Genomic DNA, 23518 nt, shown 5'->3' with positions numbered 1-23518 from the left:
ATTTCAGCTAGCCATTGCTTTATTTTTTATTTATTTTTTTATTTTTATTTTATTTTTTTTTTTCGCTAGCCATTACTGGAAATGCATACAATAAAATATTTACACACACGTGTGATGGATATATACTTTAGTGTTTCTGAGCATGTGCAAAAATAATTTTTTTTTATTTAAAAATAAAAATATACAATTCATTGTTTTTATATAATTTTGTAAATATTTAACGTAATTTTATTATGTATGTGACACAAATTATGGGGTGTATATATACACATGGGGAAAAAAAATTACAAATTCGTGCTTATAGAGATGTATATACATATATGTGAATAAATAGGAATATAAATTACCCCTTATCGAACCAGCATACGAAAAAGGAAAAAATAAAACCAATTTTTACAATATTTTATACATAAGTAAATCGGGAGCTAACGAAATATGATTTTTTTTAATATTTAAAAAAAATTAATTTCCCTTTATATATGAGTTATAAACAATTCGTTGCGAAAAAAGAAGAAAAAAAATTTGCAATGCAAATAATATTATATATATTCATATATATAATTCCCGCAATATATATAATTATGTAACTTTTAATTTTTTATAAAATTACGGGTATAAAAAATTATTTGCATGTGCATAATGAAGCAATATATGTATTTCGAAAAATATTGCACATAAATAAGTAAATTGAATTTGCTTATAATTCTTCAGAAGATCCTTCATAAGATTGTGAAACATCATCAATAGTAATTGGAGTTTTAGTGGAATGTTTATTTAAGAAATCAACAAATCCTTTTAATGTTCTTTCACCTTCATATGGTAAAGGTATTTTCGATCCAGCTTTAACAAAAAATATAGTTGGGAAACCAGACCATTCAAATTCTTTAAGTGATGTTTCATTAAGTGTACCATCCATTTTAGCAACAATTATATGATCATATTTTTTTAATTTTCTTCCAAGTTCTTCATAAATTGGTTCTAATTTTTTACAATGTCCACACCATGGAGCATATATTTCTATAAGTACATCTTTACCACTGTTTAATACAACATCTGTAAATGAATTTCCAACTACAACTTTTACTGCTGCATTTTTATCTTCTTCTGGTATTGGTTCTGATTTAAGAGATTTTTCAATTTTTCCAGCTTCAACATCTTTAAAAAATGAAATTATATCTTTATGGTTTTTTAAAGATTGTTGTGGGTTCGCTAATAAATATCTACCTTCACTTGATTGATAAGCTAAACCTGGGAATTCATTTATACCTAATGAGGCCTTAGCATGATCAGCATATTCTGGTATATTTAACAAAACGAAATGTGTTTTATTTCTTAATTCTGCGGCAGCTAATCTAACTTCTTCTTTGATTTCATTATATTGTTCAATTGTGGCACATATCCATACTAACTCTTTTGGGCTTTCTGCATAAAATCTATAATTTTCTGTATTAATTTCACCAAATAAGGGAAATGATTCAATTGCTACAAAATCATTTAATGGTGTTTTTTCATCATATTCGACTGTTTTTTCATCTTTTCGATAGCAATATATTTTATTATGTTTATCATTTTTTTTAATAAAATATTTTGCAATTTCACGATTTTTATCTCCAACTTCATTAAATTTTTTAAATAATTCATTATCTTCTGAAATGTATTCCATATAAAATGCAACATTTATATTGCTTTCTTTCAAAACATCTTCTATATTTCCTGTTATTTCTGTAGACACTGGTCCAGTCATTTGAAGTATCCAGTCCACAATAGTTTGAGCAGTTCGCCCACCTCCATAATTTATTCTATTCTTTTTATTAAATAAAATCATAGTTGGATATCCAGTTATTCCATATTCTTGAGAAAGACCCCTTTCAACAGTGGCATCAACACTTGCCAATTTGATTTCACTTTTCTTTTCAGAAAGCATAATAGCTGCTTCATTGTATTCGGGAATTAATCGTTTGCAATGTCCACACCTATTATGATAAAAAGATAAAAAAAATTAAAATAAAATTATGAAATTCCACCAATTATTATATGCTACTAGAAATATTAATAATTTTTTTTATGGTTATGTTTTCTTACCATGGGGCATAAAACATAACTAGTACTATATCATTTTTTGTTATGAAATTATTTAATTCTCCATCATGTATGCTCGTTATATGTTCGTTAAAAAGATCCTCATGAGAGCGAACATAATTTTTGAAAATAAAGGGAATTATAAATAGAAAAAAAGAAATATATTTCGTATTCATTTTCGGTGCCTTATTTAAGTAAACTCCACTATATAGAGATGATAAAAGAAGGAAAAAATAAAAACAATATATGTGTTATTTATTTATGTATATGCTATACAATAATGATATAAAAAATATATAATATATATATATAAGCATAGGTAATGAAGAAAATGAATAAATTTTTTCAATAAAATGTGCTTTGATGAAAATGCATTTTTTTAAGTATTACATAAAAAATTAATATATCATGTAAAATAAATTTGTGTGCATAAATGTTTTGCTTATTATAAGTTACCTATATTTTTTCTTAAAATGATACAAATGTGTTTACTTTTTTTTGTTTTATAATTAAATAATTTGTTAGAATATAGTATTTTGCTATAATAAAAAATATATTAATTTTCACAAATAATAAAAAAAAAATTTTAAGAAAAAAAAAGCCCTTAATACATGTGCATATTTTATATATTATTCATTCCATAAAATATGAAACAATAATACAATACGTTAGTTAAAGTTTTTTTGGGTTTTTTCTTTCAATAGCTCTACAATAATATTCCCATGAAATATATATATAAATACCTTTATGAAATAAACTTATATATATTATTTTAGCATATATTTTTATTGTTGATAATGAAAGTTTATCATATTTGTGCGCTTATATAACTATTCACACAATTACATATTATTCCGGAGATATTTATATTCCCATTATTCTTTTACATATAAATAATTTATATATGGGGCAATGAGCACATTGTTTTTTTGTTTTCTTGTTTTCTTGTTTTAATTTTTTTTAAATATTATTTATATTGAAAAGTATAAAGTTATATGAATAATTAAACGAAGATATAAAAGCATAAATATTATATATATTATTTGTATTTGTTTAAACTATATGAATTAGAATAAAATAAGAGCAATTGCAATATCGGTACTAACTTAATCTAAAGAAAATATATTGTATATTATATTTGTGTATGTAGTGATCAAGAAAATTGTATTTATGTATTGTATGCACAAATAAGATACATAATACGAATATTTTTCCCCCAAAATATAATTATATATTTTATTTTGTTATGTAAAGTTAATTAAAAATACTTTAATATATATTTTATTATTATTATTATTATTATTATTATTATTATTATTATTATTATTATTATTATTATTATTATTATTATTATTATTATTATTATTATTATTATTATTATTATTATTATTATTATTATTATTATTATTATTATTATTATTATTATTATTATTATTATTTTTTTTTTGAATAATATACAACAATTTTGTATATATAAATAAGGAAAGTTATACCTTAAAATTTAATTTTATTTTATAACAATTAAATTAAAATTTGGGTTTATTTTATTGGATATTAGTATTACATGTTGAAATATATCTATAGTGTGTTTACAATTGTAAATAAAAATATTTTTTAAATATAAGATTAATGGGGTATATCAATTATTTTTTTTTTATAATGATAACCATTTAGCTTTTTATTATTATAATTATAAGGAAAAACATAAGTAAAACAAATAATTTTTGTGGTACTTAATATATTTTTTTTAACTTGTTAATATTCTACAAATATAGCTGGTATCTGTTCGACGTTTATTTTACTGGAAAATGTATTTAATAATATCCTGTGGTTCTAGTTTTTTTTAATTTATATAATCTGTCTATATGCAACCCCAGAATTTTCAAAGGATGCACACACATAGCTAAGCTAAAAATCATTTAATGTTATGGCAATTAAGACATTGTCTATATATACATTAGGAACTATTAAAAAATGATATACCGATTGTTTATCCATTTTAATATAAAAAAGTATATGAAACATTCTTTATAATTTTTTGCAAAAAAAATATTTATTGTATTAAAAAATATAATTTGAATGTGCTTCCTTATCTTTGCATATATTATATTCCATGTTACAATTATTTATTAGTTGTATATACACAATATACACTTTTTTTTATCTGGGTATAATTTTGTTTATCATATATAATCACAATTTCAAATTAAAATATAAAACAACAATGAATGTAATAAAGGTAATGTTTGAATATATCCCATAATTATTTTAATAGACTTTGAACTATAGTTTGCGCTTTTTTTAGCAAGCTAATAAAAATAAAATAGTGTAAAATAATAATATATATAGTTATTATCAAAAGACCACAATTTTACACACATAAAAAAATATATACTCAACTAAAGTTTATATAATAAATAGCTGTTATAAATTATAAAATATTTTTTATGCATTATTTTTAAACGTAATAACAAAAATCCAACTATATTTTGTACAAACGTTTGTATTTTTCATTTTTTTTTATGTTTATATAAATGCAAGTAAACAAATATATATATAAATAATGTTAAATAAATATGCAGAAAATGATGAAAATTCAAATTTGTTACCTGGGACTACTGAGCTGATTGAAAAAAATGCACAAAATAAATTTTACGATGTTTTATTTCCTCAAATATCACTAAATAGGTAATATATGGAAACCTATAATATTATATTAAACAAGTGAAACAAAATAGACATGTATAATAATAATGATAATAATAATAAAATAATAAATAGTATATGTTCTACAAATATAAAAATTGATTATTTTGTATATCATTGCAGAATTATTGTATGGATTAGTTTTTTCCAAATAATAATTTATATATTGAGTTGCTTATTAAGTGAAAACTTAACAGTTCCTAATGTAGACGTCTTGATATTCCTTGGGGCTACATACGGACCATCTGTCAAGTACCTGCCTTTTACTTATTTCATTATTACTATTTTTTTTATATTAATTGAGTTAAAATTGTGTGCATATTTATTGAAACCGAAAAAACAATGTAATTGTTTAAGTCAATAGGTATATCCAATGTTTAGTTATATGTGTGATATTTATAATGTGTATATATTTTTAACTATTTTATTTTTATATAAAAAAAATATACTAATATGTATGTATATATATATGAACAGGCAAGGAGAATTATGGAGACTATTATTTCCTATATTTTTGCACGCCAATTGGTGGCATTTAATTATAAATATTATATGCATTTTAAATTTAGGGTTAGTAATTGAGACTAAATATAAAAAAAAAAAGTTTTTATTAATATATTTTTTATCGGGATTTATTGGAAATACATTAACAATAATTTGCAACCCTTGCCAATTGGCAGTTGGAGCATCAACTAGTGGGTTTGGATTAATTGGATGTTCTATCATGGAAATATTTTTAGCTTGGAAAAATTTATCGAAGAAAGCACAAAATTATTATATGTTTAATATATGTATTTTTTTAGTATTTTTTTTATTTGTAAGTTTTTCTCCAACTGTTGATTTTTTTGGCCATATAGGGGGATTTGTGTGCGGGGCTTTTTTGGCATGCCATTATAACAAATTTTTGGGATATGATATGTACAAACAAAAAAAAAAAAATATATAGAAAAATAAATTTATTAATTAAGTATATTAGGATAACATATTTTTATATATTTTAAATCGAAACGACTTCGTTGCAATTTATTTATATTCCTTTTTTTTTAGTTTTCAGGAATGTTTACATTATGGATTTGCCTCGATTTGTGCTTTAATTATTTTTTATTTGCCACTTCGTCTATTCATTTTGAATATGCCATGTGAATTTGCTTAGCTTATTTTTAAAAAAATTAATTTTAACAATTGTTTAATAATAATGAAGTGTTTTGACAACAAAAAATAAATAAAATTACATCAAAAAAATATATAAAATTACAACAAAAAAATATATAAAATTACAACAAAAAAATATATAAAATTACAAAAAAATAAATATATAAAATTCAACAAAACAAATTATTAAATTGACGTTTTATTTTCGTTGTTCTTTAGTATATGCTTATTTAAATTAGATGAATTTTTAGTGATATAATCAAAAGTACTTATATTTATTTCTTCATATAACGAATGAATAAAATTTGTCATCTGGGCTTTTGTTGTTTCAAATTGTATGGTATAAGTTTTGGAAATGTCTTTTAAGAAATATTCATATATATATTCGGATTTTGAGATTTTATACAAACATAAGATATACATATATGATGGTCTTATAAATTCACCTGCCTGTATAAAATCAAGTATATGCATTTTTTCTTTTATTTTTTTTCTTATTTTCCTTTTATTATTTATTGTTATGATATTATTTTCCCATTTGTACCATCTTTTAAAAATTACATCATTACTAAGTTTAAAATCGATATTGTTAATATTATTAGTATATTTCGAAGAATGTGATATAACAGTAGCTGATAATTGTAATAGTTTTTTAACAAATGGTGATGATATAATGTGTGCAATAACTTGCTTCGTAATATTTAGACATCCTTCAAGAGTGTTGCTAAATACTAAAGGGAATATTATTCTCAATAATAAATAATAGTTAAAAAAATAATTTTCATGATTTAAATAATTTTCAAATAATATATTATGAATATAATGCCTGTTAAAATCGGAATTATTTAATTTTCTGTTGAACATAATTCTGTTAATTCGATCTAAAAAAATGTACAAATTATTTTCAAAAATATCATTTGGTATATTAATTTGTGTATTAATTATCATTGTTTTATTTTCATTTATATTTTTATTTTTTTGTTGAAAATGTTTAAGGAGAAAAAAACATTCACATATCGAACTTATTTCGTATAAGCTTTTTTTATTCATTTCTTGTTCTAGTTTGTTTTGTTCTTGTATTTTAAAATTATTATTATTAATTGGTGAATAAGACCCAGGAAAATTGTCATTATTAGGGTGTAATTCCCACAAATATTTTTCTTCAATCTTTATATTATCAATAATATTTGGATTATGGTTTTCACATAATGATATATACGAATTAACACATTCTGTAAATAAGTTTTCAAAAAAAAAACAAAATTTTTCATTTTTAATTAAATTGTAATCAAATAGCGAAGCTCTTATAAATGCCTTAAAAATGTATGGCAAATATTTATTAATAATTAAGGGTGTATAATTTATATTCATATTAGAAATAAAATTATTTTCATGATTAATGAATTGGGATGAATTATTTTCGAAATGATTATTTATATTATTTGTTGTGTTAATTGAGTTATATTTAATAAGAACAGTATTTAAAAGATAAGAAATTTTTTCGATAAAATGATTTTTAAATGGTAGTTTTGATTGAATGAGAGCTTTGATGTTATTTTTTTTATTTTTTCTTTTATTTTTTGATTTTAATTTATCATATATATTTGTGTTTGACCACCAATTATAATATAACATAAAATGGGAATATGATGATAATGTTATGTATTTTAAAACACTGTCTATATCATGAGTATTATTTGATATATTATGATCAATTGCTCTAATTATAGAATCAATTAAATATTTGTTTGAAAGGAAATTTTTGTAATTATGATTAACATATGGTATAGAAATGTCATTGTGTGCTTTAACTTTTTCCATTTTTTTTAAATTGCACACAGGAATATTTTGAGGGTAAAATAATATCCTATCATTTGTTGTAAAGCTTAGTAACATATTCGACATTAAATGTAGAATATTGGATGTATTCAAATAAGTTAAAGAATAATTTATATATTCTTTAATTAGTAAATTAAATTTATAATCATAAAATTCCCATTTTAAAAAAATATTTTGTAATATAATTATGTCTTGAATATTATTATTATAATTACTAAAATTTAAATTTGATTTTATTTCATAACAAAAATAATCAGAATATATCTTTAAAATTTTGTCTACTCCCAAAAAGTTGAGTATTTTTAATTCTTTAAAATTAAGAGAAACCTTAAAATAATCATTTATTTTGGTTATATAAATTATAAATGATAAAAAATTATGTTTTATGTTAGTTTGATTTTTTAAAAAATTTAAAAAATAATTGTCTTTTGAGAATATATATTTAACTAATAATATACATATTAATTTATCATATATTTTGGAGTTATATAAATATGTAATTATATAATTCATAGCAATTATTTTTTCTTCGTCTTTTTTATTATATTTAAGAATTGAATAAATAATTTTTTGAAACATTTTTAAATTGCTGATTTTATATATACACATAAGTTCAAAGCATTTAAACATATAGTTATAATCTTTATTTTTAATTATAAAATTAATATTATTTAAGATATTATTTGTTATATTTTTATTTAATAATATATTTTTTTGACTATATATTATGGATGTTTTATAAAATTCAGTTAAGCTTAGTAAATTTAAAAAGTTTTCTTTACTATATTTTCCATTTGATAATTTTGATAAAAGTGAATATATTTTTTCCTCACTATTTATATCTCCAATTTTTATTTCATTTATCATACTTATAAGGGAATTTCTTGTAAAATTTTGTGTGTGCTCATTAAGATTTTCGATATTAGTTGTTTTAATACCTTTCTCAGAAATATTACATTTATCAAACTGTAGAACATTAATGAAAATTTTTTTATTTTTATCATTTATGTAATAGTTTGCTCTTTTTTTATTCAATATACTATCTTCTATATGTTTTGAGTTTGTACAAATAAAACGATTGAAACATTTTATGTCATAAATAGAGCAGTGCGATATTTTACAGCAAGTTTTTATTTGGCTATAATTAAGTTGTGGCCATAACATTTTGTAAAATTTTTCACGGGTTATATTTATTGACATTCTGTATATTTTTCAAATTATTATTTATCAATCATTATTAATATGGATTGGGCATATAACTTTAGTGGAAAGTGAGGGAAACACAGGGGTGTGGAAAAGCGTACATAAACAAATAAGAAAATGAGAAAATAAACAAATGATCCAATACATACAAGCATGCATAAACATATATGTGCTGATAAATGAAAGGCCCCTTTTGAAAGTTACGAATTTTCATAATTGATGGTATTTTAATAGTATATCAAAAGAAATGATATAAAAAAGGAAAAAAAAAAAAAAAAAAATGTATTTAAATATATTCGAATAAATGCGCAATTGCATATTTGAAAAATAGTTTTTTCTTTGCAACATCAGATAAAATAATTATATATTATTCTTAATTTTCTCGGTAAATATTTTTACCGCCATTTATTAATTTTATTTTTAATGGAATCTTTTTTTTTTTTTTGCGAGCATAAATTTATGGTCTTTTGTTAGGATTCTTAAATAATTTTTTTTTTTCTTAAATATACAAAGAAGATTCTAAATAAGCACGTGACAAAAGATGGATTTATCAAATTATAGATATTTATTAAGATCTATACGATGCATATAAATATATAGAGAAATATTTTCCATATATATGTTCATATCCCATGGTATGATAACAATAATTTGTTTAGTGATTGTGGTGGGAATTAGTGATTTAATTTCTTTTAAGAATTTGAAGGTTATTAATGCATTTAGAATAGTAAATAATTATGAAAAAAAAATATTATTTTTAACGTCAAACCATTATAGGAAAAGGGGTAAGAAATATGATTATGAAAATGATAAAAACAGGAATATTCAAATTAATTGTGCAAATAAAAGTCTGTATGATTTTAAGTTAATAGAAAGAAAATGGCAAATCATATGGAATTCCAAACAGTTATTGGATAGAGATTTTAAAAGGTTTAATAAATATATGGAAAAAAGAGACAATAAAAGATCAGTGGGAAATTGTGAAGAAAAAACATATAGTATCAATAATAAAACTGATAAAAATACTAAGTGTGATATGAAATATAAATATTATATACTTGATATGTTTCCATATCCATCATCATCAGGGTTACATGTAGGGCATATTCTATGTTTTACAATAACAGATATTATAAGCAAATTTAAAAGAATGAATAAATATTGTGTTTTTCATCCAATAGGATGGGATAGTTTTGGGTTACCTTGCGATAGATTATCCATGAAATTAAAAGTTGAACCTATAAAAATTATAAAAAAAAATATTTCAAATTTTAAAAATCAATTAATAAAATTAGGGTTTTTATTTAACTGGGAAAATGAAATAAATACTTGTGAAAAAAATTATTTTAAATGGACACAATGGATAATTATACAAATGTTTTTAAATAATTTAGCTTATAAAAAAAAATCATATGTTAATTGGTCTGATGAGCTTAATTGTGTTATATCAAATGATGAATTAAGAAATGAAATGAATTTAAAAAATTTAAAAATAAAAAAAATAAAATTATTACAATGGTATTTAAAAATTACAAAATATGCAAAGAGATTAGTTAAAGATTTAAAATTAATTAATTGGCCAGACAAAATTAAAAATATGCAAAATAATTGGATTGGTATAAAATCAGGAATTATTATAAGAGCAAAAATTATGGATGCTAAATATTTGATAAATTATTATTCCAATTTTATAAAAAAATTAAAAATACCTCATATATATTACAACAGTGTGTATAATAATTATTTCCTTATTCTTTTGAATCGTGTTTATAGTTTTATGTTAGGGCATAAAAAATTATATGACTTTTTTTTATCTGAAAGTGAAGATATAATTAGTAGTTTGAAAGGAAGTGTTGTAGAATTGTGTAGCAAAATAGGCGTCGTTAGTTCCTATGAAAATAATGAAGAAATAAATATGTCAAAAATTTTACCAAATCAAGATAATACTTTTTTGGAATTTACAAAAAAAATCGAAAAATCAGATATAGACAGATCAAATGATAATTATGTAAATATATTTTTAACAAAAAAAGATAGTATATTAGAAAATGATAAAATAATTATAAGTGTTGAGCATCCTGATATTAATAAAATTATTAACGGCAATAAATTTTTAGAAAATATAATTAATGAACAAATTTTACAAGATGATATGACCAGATTAAAAGATGATCAAATATATTTTTCAGGGTCAGTTTTTTATAACCCAATTATTAATAAGTACATACCCATATATATATGTTCTTGGATTTTGGAAAATCATAAAAATACTCTTTTTTTTTTGGAAAAAGAAAAGACTGAAAAAATGGAAAGAAATAAGAAAAACGAGCTAATATATGATCTTATAGCTAATTCAAAATTTAGTAAAAAAAAAAATATATACAACTTGAAGGATTGGCTATTTTCGAGACAGCGATATTGGGGTGAGCCTTTTCCATTTATGTATAAAACTGAAGAGAAAAATGGAAAAGAATATTTTTATATGGGTGAAAAAAAAAAAAATAATAAAGTTCAAATTAAAAAGGTAAAAAATAAATCAGAAAATGATGTATATATAAATAAAATTCCTGTTTGTCTCCCCAAGTTTGATAAGAGAATATATGATGTAAACAAAAGTGAAGGGGAATCAAATTGTGAAAATAATAATGCGCATTCAATTCTATCTAAATTTAAAAATTGGGTATATTTAAAAAATGAAAAAGATGATATTCTATATAAAAGAGAATGTGATATAATGCCACAATGGGCAGGATCTAGTTGGTATTATTTACGTTATATTGATCCAAAAAATAAAAAAAAAATTTTTAATAAAAAAAAAACAGATTTTTGGCTACCTGTAGATTTGTATGTAGGGGGAAGTGAACATGCAGTGCTCCATTTACTATATTCCAGATTTTTTCATAAATTTTTATATGATCTTAAATTAATAAATCATAAAGAACCATTTAAAAAATTATTTAATCAAGGATTGTTATTAAATGCTGCATCATTTTATTTATACACAGATTTAAAAAATCGTTTGATAAGTTTTGAGAATATTGGAAAATTATTAAAGGGGGAAAAAAAAATGGATAAAATTGAAAATACAAAGGAACATGATGAAATAGCGAAAGAATTAATTAATGGAAAAAGTTATAAAATAGAAGGAGATATAATAAAGAAATATTTAATTGATGAAAAATATGTTGTTGAAAAGGAAAATAAATATTATTTAAAAAAATTAAATTCAATACAAGTACAGCCAGTTTATGAAAAAATGTCAAAATCACGAGGAAATATAATTAATCCAGATGATATAGTAAAAAGATATGGGGCTGATTGTTTGAGGTTACATATTTTATTTCTTGGTCCAATAAATCAAAATAAAAAATGGACAATCACAGGAATTAATGGAACATTCAAATTTTTAAGCAAATTATACAGTTTGTTTATTAAAAGAAAAGAGGAAACTGGTTATTCAGAAGACGAAAATAATATAAAGAGGAAAGGGGGTTATAAATTAATTTGTGAAAATTGCATAGAAATAGAAAAAGACAAGAAATTAATTTTAAATTTTGTGAAAAAGAGGGCAAATGGAGCAACCAAAAAGGTAGAAAAAAGGGTAAATAAAATGATAAAAATAATAAGAAAAAGAGAAGATAATAATATGGTATTATCTAATATTATTAAAAAAAAAAAATCGGATGAAATCGAAAAAGACAAAAAAATAATTGCAAATTATTATATTACACAAATAACAAGTTGTATAGAAAATACTCGATTAAATACTGCTGTTTCATTTTTTATGAAATTTTATAATGATATAAAAACATGGGATTATATACCATTAAAAATTTTTTTAATTTTTATAAAATTGCTATATCCATTTTGCCCACATATAAGTGAAGAGTTTTGGCATTGTTATTTAAAAAAATATAAAGGGAGAGAAAAAAATGAAAAAGTAGCAAAAAAAATATGTTATTTTTGCAACTCGCGTTCTTTGTTATTTTATGCAAAGTGGCCTTCTTTATTTCAAATAAAAAATAATGAAAAATCTGAAAACATTTCAATACGAATAAACAATAAGCATATTGCATTTATTAAAAATAATAGTGAAAGCTCAGAGCAAAACATAATAGAGGAATCAACAAATATGATAAAAGATTCCATAGATAAAGAAATAAAAAAAGGGAAAAAAATCATTAATATTATAAATGTTCCTGATAAGTTAATAAATTTTGTGATAGTGTGAAGAAAAATTGATATGCATGAAATGGCTAGTTTTTATTTCTGTGCATGATCATTGATACTTCCATCAAAATAAGAATTTGGAACAATTGTAAAGCGTATGGAAAAATAATAATAAAAATTAAAAAATCATAATCCTGAATACACGTAGACATTTTTTTTTATTTGCATACAATGTATGTTTTTTTTTTTTTTTTTTTTTTTTTGTATTTTTATAATAATTTCTACATTTAATTTAATAATTTGTTTTCTTCATACCTGTGATTATTCTGCAATTTTGTTATTTTTATCCATAACTTTTCTGAGTTTGGATTCTGCTTCTTTTAATTCTTTTTCGAGAATTACTTCTTTATATGTTTCGTTATATACTGAATTTTTTAAACAGATAATTTGATTTTTAATAGCTGCACATATTAATTGTAATAATTCTAAATCAGTTTTTTTTATAAAATTGTTATAGCAAGGACATGTTTCTTTATCTCTTAAATCATAGGCAGTGCCTAAAGAGTCTCTAAAAACACCTGGAAATGCTGATATTTCATAAACTTTCTTGAATCCATGTTTGTCTATATCTTCATGATCTTCAAATTCTTCTAAGGATACTAATTTTAATTTTTTATTTTCTAATTCGGTGGTGTAATCATAATATGGTATTGGCCAATCAGGTAATACATACCACCATCTTGTTAGCAATTGTGCTACAAGCTTTTCCTTAGGAGATCGATTCCTTGGATCGAATGAACCTATAATAATAGAATCAGTTTCTATATCATCATTTTCATAATTTTTAGTTTTTTTTTGTATTTTTTTTTTTTTTTTTTCAATATTTTTATTTGTTTGTTTCTTGACAGTATTGTTTGCATTTTTGCCAAGTTTGCCTATATTTTTTATCGTAGTTTTTTTATTTTTTGTTTTATTTTTTGCTACATTTTTTGTTTTATTTTTTGTTTTATTTTTTGCTACATTTTTTGTTTTATTTTTTGTTTTATTTTTTGCTACATTTTTTGCAATATTATTAAATTTTAATGCTACAAGTTTGGCATTCTTTGTACTAACTATATTTTTTTTATTGCCTACATTATTATTATGAACAAATTTATCGTTGCCTTTTTTTTTACTTTTAACTATTAGGACTGCATCCGAATCATAATCAGATGTGCCGCAAGATGAAATATCATCTTCTTTTTTATTTCTATTAAATTTGTTTTTAGAATATTTATCATTTTTATGATGTTCATCTTTTATTATGTTAATTAAAAGTTCATCGTCACTGCTTATAATATTTTCAGATTGTTCTTTTATAAAATTGTTATTATCGCATTCTTTGTTTTTACTAGAATTTAAATCAATGCGAAATTTATTATTCTTGTCTTTATTTCCTGCTTTGTTATTTTCAGATATTTCACTGTCACAAATTTGTTTTGAGTGTTTTATTTCTTCTTTTTTTCTCAAACTTAATTTCGAAGATTTTCGTTTTTTTAGTAATTCTTCTTTTTTGAATATATCTAACAATGGTGTACTATCTGCATCACTACTACTAGTATCTACTACATTAAAAGATTCATTTTTTCCGGATATATTTATTCCAAAACTATTCGCTTGCTTGCTTAAGTAGCTTTTTATTATTTTATCTTCTATGCTTCCTACTTTATCATCATAATTTGTTTTGTCACTTTTATGGATACTTTGTTTAGAAATAATGGTTGGTGCGTTATCATTATTTATATCTTTATTTGTATCGTCATAACTTTTAATATGAGTATTAGCAGATATTTCTTTGGTATTTTCTTCCAAAGGGATATTAGTTTTTTTAGTTTCTAAAGTTTGGTTTTCATTTGTTTCTAAAAATGTATTTATTCTTTCCTTTCCATTTATACTTTCGCCCGTCATGTTTTTAAGCACTTTTCAGTTTTGTGTGCTATTATTTTGATATTATTTTTTATGGTTTGATTTGCTGTGTATTTCTTTTTGTTTATAGGGACATTATTAGTGTATATGAAAATAAAAATGTGTTAATCCTACTTTTTTAAAAAATATTTTTATGTGTTTTGTATTGTACATATATTTATATTTCTTTGAAGCTATTACAATTTTTTTTTTCCTCTCTTGTTTTCCTGTTTTATCTTATATTATGACAGTTTTGAAATAAAATATGCCACATCAATTATTTTATAAAATTTTCGATGGACATATGTCTATGAAAATATAAAATAAAAGGGGATAAATAAAATATTACAGAGATAGGAAACGAATATATGTTTGTGATAAATAGATTTTCAATTAAAAACAAAGTACTAATATATGGATATTGACAGAAAATAAAAATTTTGTTGAAAATATTTTGATTACCCTTTAATGTTGTTTTAAAACAAAAATACAAAATTAATGAAGGAAATAAATCAAAATAAAAAAAAATTAAATACTCAAACAAATAAAAGTGAACAAAAAAGTTGTATGAATTTTTTTTACAGTTTAAATAATTATATATATATATATATATATATTTCTTTAAAAATGAAGAGGAAAGCGGAAATTACTTTAAAATTATAAAAATGTAATACACAAAACTGGATAATTAAAAAGATGATACGCATTTTTATTATGCATATATTTATTCATTATTTTTTTTTATTTATTTTATATTTTTTTTTGTGGAATAAAAAATCCCGTGTATTTGTATTCTTTAATAAGATAAATAAGAAGGTTCACTACAATCTTTGGCCATATCATTTATTCGACAAAACATAAATATTGACAACCTTAAATTTTATGAATGCACATATCCGTGTGTATATATGCACCTTTTAATGTTATAGTACATTTCTTGTAATAAAAAAAGTTAGCAAAAAAAACACACGAGCAGACCTTATTCAACTTATGATTTATTTCATCATTCATAATATTTATATAAAATGCGCATGCACATAATATAATTTATATACGCTCATATATCGTACGTGGTTTTTGAATGGACTAAGCATTATCATGTAGTATTTTTTTTAAAAAATAATAAATAAATTGAAGTAATTCCATTATTTTTAACAATTTTTATGTAAACAAAGAAGGGAATTATTTTCATGGGTACGAATGTTTTAAATATTGAAACAAAAGAAAAAAAAAATATAAAAATAAAAAGATAAAAAAGGCTAAAAGAATTATAAAAGAAAACTAATAAATTTATTACCTTCAAAAAATATCGATTTTTTTTGAAATACATATAATTGTATGTCTTACAAAGGAAATAATATAATTACCTTTATCCTGTTTGAATGGTAAAATTATTTGTCTATTAGTTGAAATATTAATTTAGTAGCTGTATAAATTAGTTTATAAATAGGAAATTATATAGACATATATACATACAATTGAGTGTGGGCATATAAAAGGCAATGAATTTCTTTTATTTTTTTTTATTTTTAATAAGGTCGTTCATATGTATATTTTTTTGGGGTTTAGGGTTTTCATTATTGTCATCATTGGATAAACCTTTTGAATGAAGTGGAGGTAAATCTAGGAAATTTTCTACTATTTTAATTTTACAAATTTGAGTTACAAATAATTGAAAAAATGTATTAGTAATAAAATAAATAAATAATCCAGATGGCATAGATTTAAAAAATAGTGCTGAAGATATATAAAATACTCTCATAGCTATTTTTGATATTTTTTTAATATTTTTTTGAAATTCAGATTCATCATCATATTTATTTGGATTATTATTAGTTATATGTTTATCAATTAATGCTGTTAATTCATGATTTGATAAAAGTAAAAGTGATGACAAAATGGGTAAGATACAATAAGGGTCTGGTAATGATAAACTATCTAGCCATAATGGAGATTCAAAAGTAAATTCTTTAAAAATTTCGGGATAAGAAGCTATTTTTTTCATTGAAAAGTAAAAAACAAAGAATAATGGTGTTTGCAAAAAAACCATTAATATGATAGATTTAGGTACTAAAGATATCCCATGTGTAGTCCTTGTATTTAATATTTTTGCTTTGTATTCTAACGCTTTTTTAATATTTCCTGATTGAGCATATGCTTTTAATTTATTTGTGAACTCTTTAATTACAGGATTTAAAATTTTTTGTTTTCTTCGATCTCTTTCAGCTGATATTGTTAATGGCAAAATAATTAATCGCAAAAATGTAGTAGTTGCTATTATTGATGTCAGCCATGAACAATCTAATAAAATTTTTGTTGAATTTAATAATTCATATACAATATTAAAATACCATGAGTTTTCATATGGATCTAAATCGTTATTTATATTAGCTTTACATTTATCAAAAATAAAATCAGTATAAGGTTGTACATTTTCATATTCCCTATTCTCTTTTATTTCATTTGAATAAGATATGTTGGAATCCTTTATTAATTCTTCTTGCATTTTGTTATTTTCAAATATATTGAATACTTGATCTTTTTTCTTTTGTGAATCATCATCTTCACTTGTTTGATTTCCTAATCCATTGTTATTTGCCGAATTTACAAATCCTCGAAATATTATAGAATTAATTGGTGTATTACATTTTCTTTTATTTTTAAAATTGGTGTTATATACATTGTTATTAATAATAATACAATTATTTGTGAAATCATGTTTTTTTCTCTTTAAACATATGTTAATAAATAAATTATTTGACAATTTGCTAGTGACCTTGTTCATTATGTAGTGTGTCTTTTGATAAAGTGTGAGGTCATGTTATGAAGGGATAAAAGGTGGGTATTAAAAAAAGCATTAAAAATATAAAACTTTGGATATATATTTTTTTTTTTTATGTGGTATTGTGTGTGCATATTGGCTATATCGGGAATAATATACGTTCCTTCAATATATGTGTTAATTTATTATAATAAATATTCCTACACATCCCTAAAAAATGAAACGTAGAGAGGATGATATAAACTAAAAAGGCCAGTTGGAGCACATTTGCATATGTTCCTATTCCTTTGAACTCTCATATTGAAGTCATATTCAACTTATTTCACTATATGCTAATCAATATTGTGGTATTCTACATATTTTATCGAATTTCATTTCTTTATTTTTGCATAATTTAAAAAATATTTGAAAAATTGATACATTATATGTATGCATATATTTTAGGAAAATAAACAATGCTTACATATGAATTTTTATAAATATGTTGTGTTTCTTTGAATTCCTTCTTTTCAATTTAATTATTTTTATACTAATTTGTTAGTGTATTTTTTTAAGGAAAAATCGATCATATATGTATATACAAAATAGCCAAATTAAAAAAAAAAATAATTAGCTATATGGTTGGAACTAATTAAAAATGTATATAAAAAATTCGTTTAATTATGAAAAAAATAAATATGTATTTTTTAGATTAATATCAATTATTTTAAAGGAATGAATATAGATTAATAAAAATGTAAATAATAGTAAATATATAGGTAGTGATATATATGGGTTTAAGGGATAGTTAGCTTTCTACATATGTTTTATAAAAACTTATTAAAAAAATTGGTAAAAAAAAAAAAAAATTTCAATAAAATATGTTTTTAATAACCCAAATAAAAAATAAAAAAAACGAAAAAGTGACAAAAATATAAATGAAGGAAATACACAATAAAAAACAATTATCAATCATGCATGTAACGTCCAGAAATAGGATATATCATTAAAAAAAAATTACAATGTCCTAATATAAATCAGGTTTTCCATAGAATAAACAAAATAATTAATACTTATTATACACGTACATATATTAGTCATATTACTATATGCGAATATGGTTGCTTGAAGGAAAAAAAAATCAAATTGTGTAAAAAATATATTTAAAAGGAGGGAAGCAAATGGAAAAATGAGATTAAAAATATATTTTAAAGAATACTTGTGTGTGTGGAAATTATTTATATACAAAAAGTTGTGGTGAACAAACGACAGTAATGGAACATAAATGTTTTTTCTGCCCATATTTTTTTTGCACACAAAGATATATATATATATATATATATATGTTGGAATGTGTTGCAACTGTCCTAATTGATGATAAAGTTTTATCACTTAAAGTAATTTACAAAAATATTTCATGAGGTATACTTGATTAGTTAACGTCATTTATGTATAATTTATTTAATTCAAAAGATATTGTTGAGGGAGGAAAAATTCCTATATCTGTATAAAAAAGTGTTATAAAATTGTGAGGAACAAACTCATATAAAAACTTGTTTTGGTTTGCTATATTTTTTGTACAATAATAATAAAAATCTTCATCATAATTTTGAATTGTTTTAATTTTTAAAAATTTGTAAGCTTCACATAATACAAATAATTCTTTTTTATTTAATAAACATAATTCTGAAATTAATTTTATTCCCTTTTTTGTTATAATTCCACCATTGTCTATAACTAATTCAGTTCCTATTATGACAAAATCAATTATTTGAAATATATTTTGTATTTCTTGAATATTAATTTTTATAACATCAATATTTTCATTTTTTAAATCATTTATAAATTTATTATCAAAAATTTTATCCTTTTCTAAATAATTATTATTGTTATCATTTTCAGGGCAGCTAAAATAAACACATATTTTTATTTTTTTATTTTTGACTGCATTTAATAGTAAAGCTTTCACACACTCAGAACTGCTATATGTCAAAATTTGGGTTTTTCCATTACCAAAAAGCATACAGCTATTTTTCACAATCATATCCAAACTGTTTTGAAGGGTCGTGGGAAATTCGCTAGCACATTTTGAGCTGATACTCTTTAAATCATCGAAATTCTTTTAAAAATAGGGAAAAAAAATATAGGAGGTATTCCAAATTGGTGAAAATGATGATATACAATGGGAACAAATATGTAATCACAAAATATGTAGAGTGGGAATAAATTGTAATCATAAAATATGTAGATATGGAAATAAAGACTTACATTTTCATTGTGTGTATATTTCTTTACTACAAAATGATGATAAATATCACATGATGTGACTATTGGATAAATTGTCATTCTTTTTGAATGTGGAGTTAATATAATTTGTTTTTTTACATTTGGATTTTTGATGTAGTTATTTAATTGAGATTTAGCTTCATTTAGCTTCATAAAATATTCAAAATTTGTTTTCGTATTACTACTTTTTAAGGAGCTAAAAATAAAATAATAATCGAATAAAAATTAAGACGAATAATATATATATATAATATGGACTTGGGTAAGTATTAAGTTTGTACATAAAGCCATTTTATTGGTTTCTTAATTTTTCCAAACGCATGTAGTCATACCTTTCTAGCGATTTAATAGCAGCGATATGCATTGGATTTTTGTCTTCAAAGTAATGTTTTTTAAAACTACGAACCACTATATATAAAGAAAAAAAAATATAAATTAAAGATATATACACACACATATATTCTTAGTAAATTGTTGAAAAGGAAACAAATGCAACAAAATAATTGCTATTATGTACACTTAGTGATTAATATTAGGAACATATATAAATATACCTTCATGTTCTTCAGGGGAATCATCATTTTTTGAACTTTCACAATCATTCATCTTAAAATAATGAGATATATATATATGTAAATAATTTTTCTATTTTACTGAAAGGGTTAAAATAATTTAGGATAAAATATCACTGTTAATGGAAAAAAAATTCAAACATAATAATTAACAAAATTTTGTATACTTATACAAATATAAAGAAAGCAATGATAATTGTATTTTATATAAATAATTATTTCTATTTTTTTATTATATATTTGATATTTGTTTTTTATTTATTTTTTATTCTTCAATGGGCGTCGTTTTATTCATGTTCCAAAATAATAATAATTTTTTTAGATTAAAAAAAAAAGAATAATGATCAGAGTAAATATATAAATGTAAATATGTTTTTTAATATTATGTAAAATTTGATTTTGCGTGTAAAAAAAAGACCTATATATTTGTATTATTTTATAAATCAAATTAATGATATTTTTTCATATTTTTTTTCACAAAATTTGATTTTGTTTGAAAATGAGAAAATGTATAAAAAGGCGCTTTGAAAGACAAGCACATGATTAGAGTTATTACATAATGAAAAAATATAAATATTATCATGATCAATTTATTTAAAAAACAAATAAAATATAAAAAAATTAATTAAATAATGCAAAATGTGTAATTATTGATTATTTGGATTGTGAAAAATTATATATATATATGTATTATGCGTGCAGGATATGGTAAAACTACCATAACTAGATAATCATAAATAATATTTTGTAATTTTGGTTTAGTTTGGTGGTTTTATTACATTCTTTCATTTCCTTTACTGAATTAAAATTAAATAATAATTTTTTTTTTATTTATATTTTTTTTAATCGAAAAGTTTCCAAAAAAAAATTATAACTGTGTATAGTTTGGGTTTCCCTGATTGATTATTGTACTGGTATATCATGTCCATTTTCTGTGATAAAATATTTTATTTCTTCACAATTTTTTATTTCATATGATGTAGAATCAAAAAATGTGGATTCATTATCCGAAGAATTAAGAATATTATTGTCCTTACTTTTACAATGTTTAGAATCGTCATAAAATTTTGTTGTATTATACAAAAAAATAATTGGTATTATATTTGTAAGGCAGCAAATAATTATCATTTTTGATAAATTATCAAAATTAGTTGATGTTATACCTAGTTGATATGTTAGTATTGACGAAATAAATGAACTAATCATTACTGCAAAATTATTCACAGATAATAAAAATGAATAAATTGTTGATTCAAAACCTTCAGGTATTATTCTTGAACATTGTACTAGTATTGGAATAGATTGTAATTCTCCAATAAATTCTACTAATATAGTATCTGTTATAATAAATAGTGTATTGGGTATAAATATATTAATTTTATGAATAGCTAATAATGGAAGCAAACTAAATGGTGCTATTATAATAGTTGAATATAATAATAACTTTTTTATGTTTACTTTACTAAGTATTAACATATATAATAAAATAGCTAGTAAACTAGCTAGCGATTGAAACATTGATATTTTTCCTAATAATTTTGGTGTAAATTGTAATTCATTAGCCATAAAAAAAAATAATATACTGCCACTAGATGGTGTTGACATCATTATAAATATAAATAAAATAAATTTTTGGATATAAGATTTTTTGATTATTTCATATATAGATTTTATTTGTTTTTTGATGTTGCATTTTTTATAATTTCTTTTTTCAACAACAAAAAAAGCGGATATAAATATAGATAATGGTAAAATAGAGGATATAAGAAAAATATGCTGATTACTCATAATAGACAATAAATATCCAGATAAATAATGCATTATAGCAAATCCTATTTTTCTAAATGCAAAAAAAATTGAAATATTTTTAACTGTTGTATTTACAGATCCTTTTCTACTCGATTCAATTACTTGCGCTTCACCAATAACATTACAAAGAGAGCTTCCAAAAAAATACATAACCAACAAAAGTATCGTTAAAAATATATTAGTATGTGATATTAATCCTAAAATTAATAATGATAATATACATGACCCTGATCCGAAAATTAAATAATATTTTCTTCTATATCCAAATATAGGGTATGTGTCTGAAATTATTCCCCATAATAATTTAATTGCCCATGGAATTTTTATTATACTCATTAGCATGTTAAGAGTAGCTATATGATCAAATAAAAATAAAAATAAAGAATTGAATAATTATAATGTTTTTTTCTTTTTCAATTAAGAATAAGCATATATATTCATAGGGATGTTTGTATTGTTAGGGTTTACAAATTGGCATATTATAAATTACCAGGATGAAGCTGATAGCTATCCTTGAATATGTACAAAATGGGAAGGTTACAAAGAACTTCAACTCCTTGTAACATCGCTGGGAAATAAAAAAAATGAAATGTAATTTTGTAAAAAATAAAATTATGATTGAAATAAAAAATATTTAAATAAATTCAAACCTATAAAACTTGAAGAAAATTTATTGGAAATCGAATTTGCATTCTGGTCATCATCTTCATTTGGTTTTTTTTTAATCAAAAATTTACTTTCAGTAAAAGAATGGAATGAATCAACTATGAACACAAAAAAAAAAAAAATATATATTTTTCCATATTTATATAGAACTAAATATAAAAATTATGAAGAAAACACATACCTGTTGATGTACTGCACGTTTCATAGCTGTTTTGGGTCTGGAAATAAGTGAATTTTTCTTTTTCCATTGAATTAACAAATTAAATCATAAAGTTTAGGAAAAGAAGGAACGAATAAGGGTATAATGCACTCGAAAAAATGGAAACAAATA

The 23518-nt window shown here is 21.7% G+C and overlaps 8 protein-coding genes across 8 annotated transcripts; 2 read left to right on the top strand and 6 right to left on the bottom strand.

Annotated features, from left to right (window-relative positions):
* Nucleotides 1-697: 697 nt before the first annotated feature.
* Nucleotides 698-2255, bottom strand: PBANKA_0702800 (protein disulfide isomerase; the record flags this gene model as incomplete). Its single annotated transcript, XM_034563926.1, has 2 exons — nucleotides 698-1973; nucleotides 2083-2255. The coding sequence occupies 2 exons, from the start codon at nucleotides 2253-2255 to the stop codon at nucleotides 698-700; spliced, it is 1449 nt and encodes a 482-aa protein (XP_034420774.1).
* A 2387-nt stretch (nucleotides 2256-4642) lies between these two features.
* On the top strand, nucleotides 4643-5938 carry PBANKA_0702700 (rhomboid protease ROM3; the record flags this gene model as incomplete). The annotated part of the gene is made up of 4 exons (XM_034563925.1): nucleotides 4643-4767; nucleotides 4909-5037; nucleotides 5263-5703; nucleotides 5833-5938. The coding sequence occupies 4 exons, from the start codon at nucleotides 4643-4645 to the stop codon at nucleotides 5936-5938; spliced, it is 801 nt and encodes a 266-aa protein (XP_034420773.1).
* A 185-nt stretch (nucleotides 5939-6123) lies between these two features.
* PBANKA_0702600 (conserved Plasmodium protein, unknown function) lies at nucleotides 6124-8976 on the bottom strand (the record flags this gene model as incomplete). The annotated part of the gene is made up of 1 exon (XM_034563924.1): nucleotides 6124-8976. One exon carries the CDS (start codon nucleotides 8974-8976, stop codon nucleotides 6124-6126), a length of 2853 nt encoding a protein of 950 aa, XP_034420772.1.
* Nucleotides 8977-9598: 622 nt separating this feature from the next.
* Nucleotides 9599-13210, top strand: PBANKA_0702500 (leucine--tRNA ligase, putative; the record flags this gene model as incomplete). The annotated part of the gene is made up of 1 exon (XM_034563923.1): nucleotides 9599-13210. The coding sequence occupies one exon, from the start codon at nucleotides 9599-9601 to the stop codon at nucleotides 13208-13210; it is 3612 nt and encodes a 1203-aa protein (XP_034420771.1).
* Nucleotides 13211-13470: 260 nt separating this feature from the next.
* PBANKA_0702400 (conserved protein, unknown function) lies at nucleotides 13471-15096 on the bottom strand (the record flags this gene model as incomplete). The annotated part of the gene is made up of 1 exon (XM_034563922.1): nucleotides 13471-15096. One exon carries the CDS (start codon nucleotides 15094-15096, stop codon nucleotides 13471-13473), a length of 1626 nt encoding a protein of 541 aa, XP_034420770.1.
* A 1510-nt stretch (nucleotides 15097-16606) lies between these two features.
* PBANKA_0702300 (mitochondrial inner membrane protein OXA1, putative) lies at nucleotides 16607-17878 on the bottom strand (the record flags this gene model as incomplete). The annotated part of the gene is made up of 1 exon (XM_034563921.1): nucleotides 16607-17878. The coding sequence occupies one exon, from the start codon at nucleotides 17876-17878 to the stop codon at nucleotides 16607-16609; it is 1272 nt and encodes a 423-aa protein (XP_034420769.1).
* Nucleotides 17879-19286: 1408 nt separating this feature from the next.
* Nucleotides 19287-20746, bottom strand: PBANKA_0702200 (translation initiation factor eIF-2B subunit alpha, putative; the record flags this gene model as incomplete). The annotated part of the gene is made up of 4 exons (XM_034563920.1): nucleotides 19287-19973; nucleotides 20123-20336; nucleotides 20473-20548; nucleotides 20695-20746. 4 exons carry the CDS (start codon nucleotides 20744-20746, stop codon nucleotides 19287-19289), a joined length of 1029 nt encoding a protein of 342 aa, XP_034420768.1.
* Nucleotides 20747-21615: 869 nt separating this feature from the next.
* On the bottom strand, nucleotides 21616-23435 carry PBANKA_0702100 (folate transporter 1, putative; the record flags this gene model as incomplete). Its single annotated transcript, XM_034563918.1, has 4 exons — nucleotides 21616-22874; nucleotides 23012-23089; nucleotides 23172-23285; nucleotides 23369-23435. 4 exons carry the CDS (start codon nucleotides 23433-23435, stop codon nucleotides 21616-21618), a joined length of 1518 nt encoding a protein of 505 aa, XP_034420767.1.
* Between the last annotated feature and the right edge of the window lie 83 nt (nucleotides 23436-23518).

The sequence above is a fragment of the Plasmodium berghei genome, assembly GCF_900002375.2.
Source record: "Plasmodium berghei ANKA genome assembly, chromosome: 7".
NCBI lineage: Eukaryota > Apicomplexa > Aconoidasida > Haemosporida > Plasmodiidae > Plasmodium > Plasmodium berghei.
Note: the sequence above shows the minus strand (reverse complement) of the source record. Positions and strands in the feature narration are given on the sequence as shown.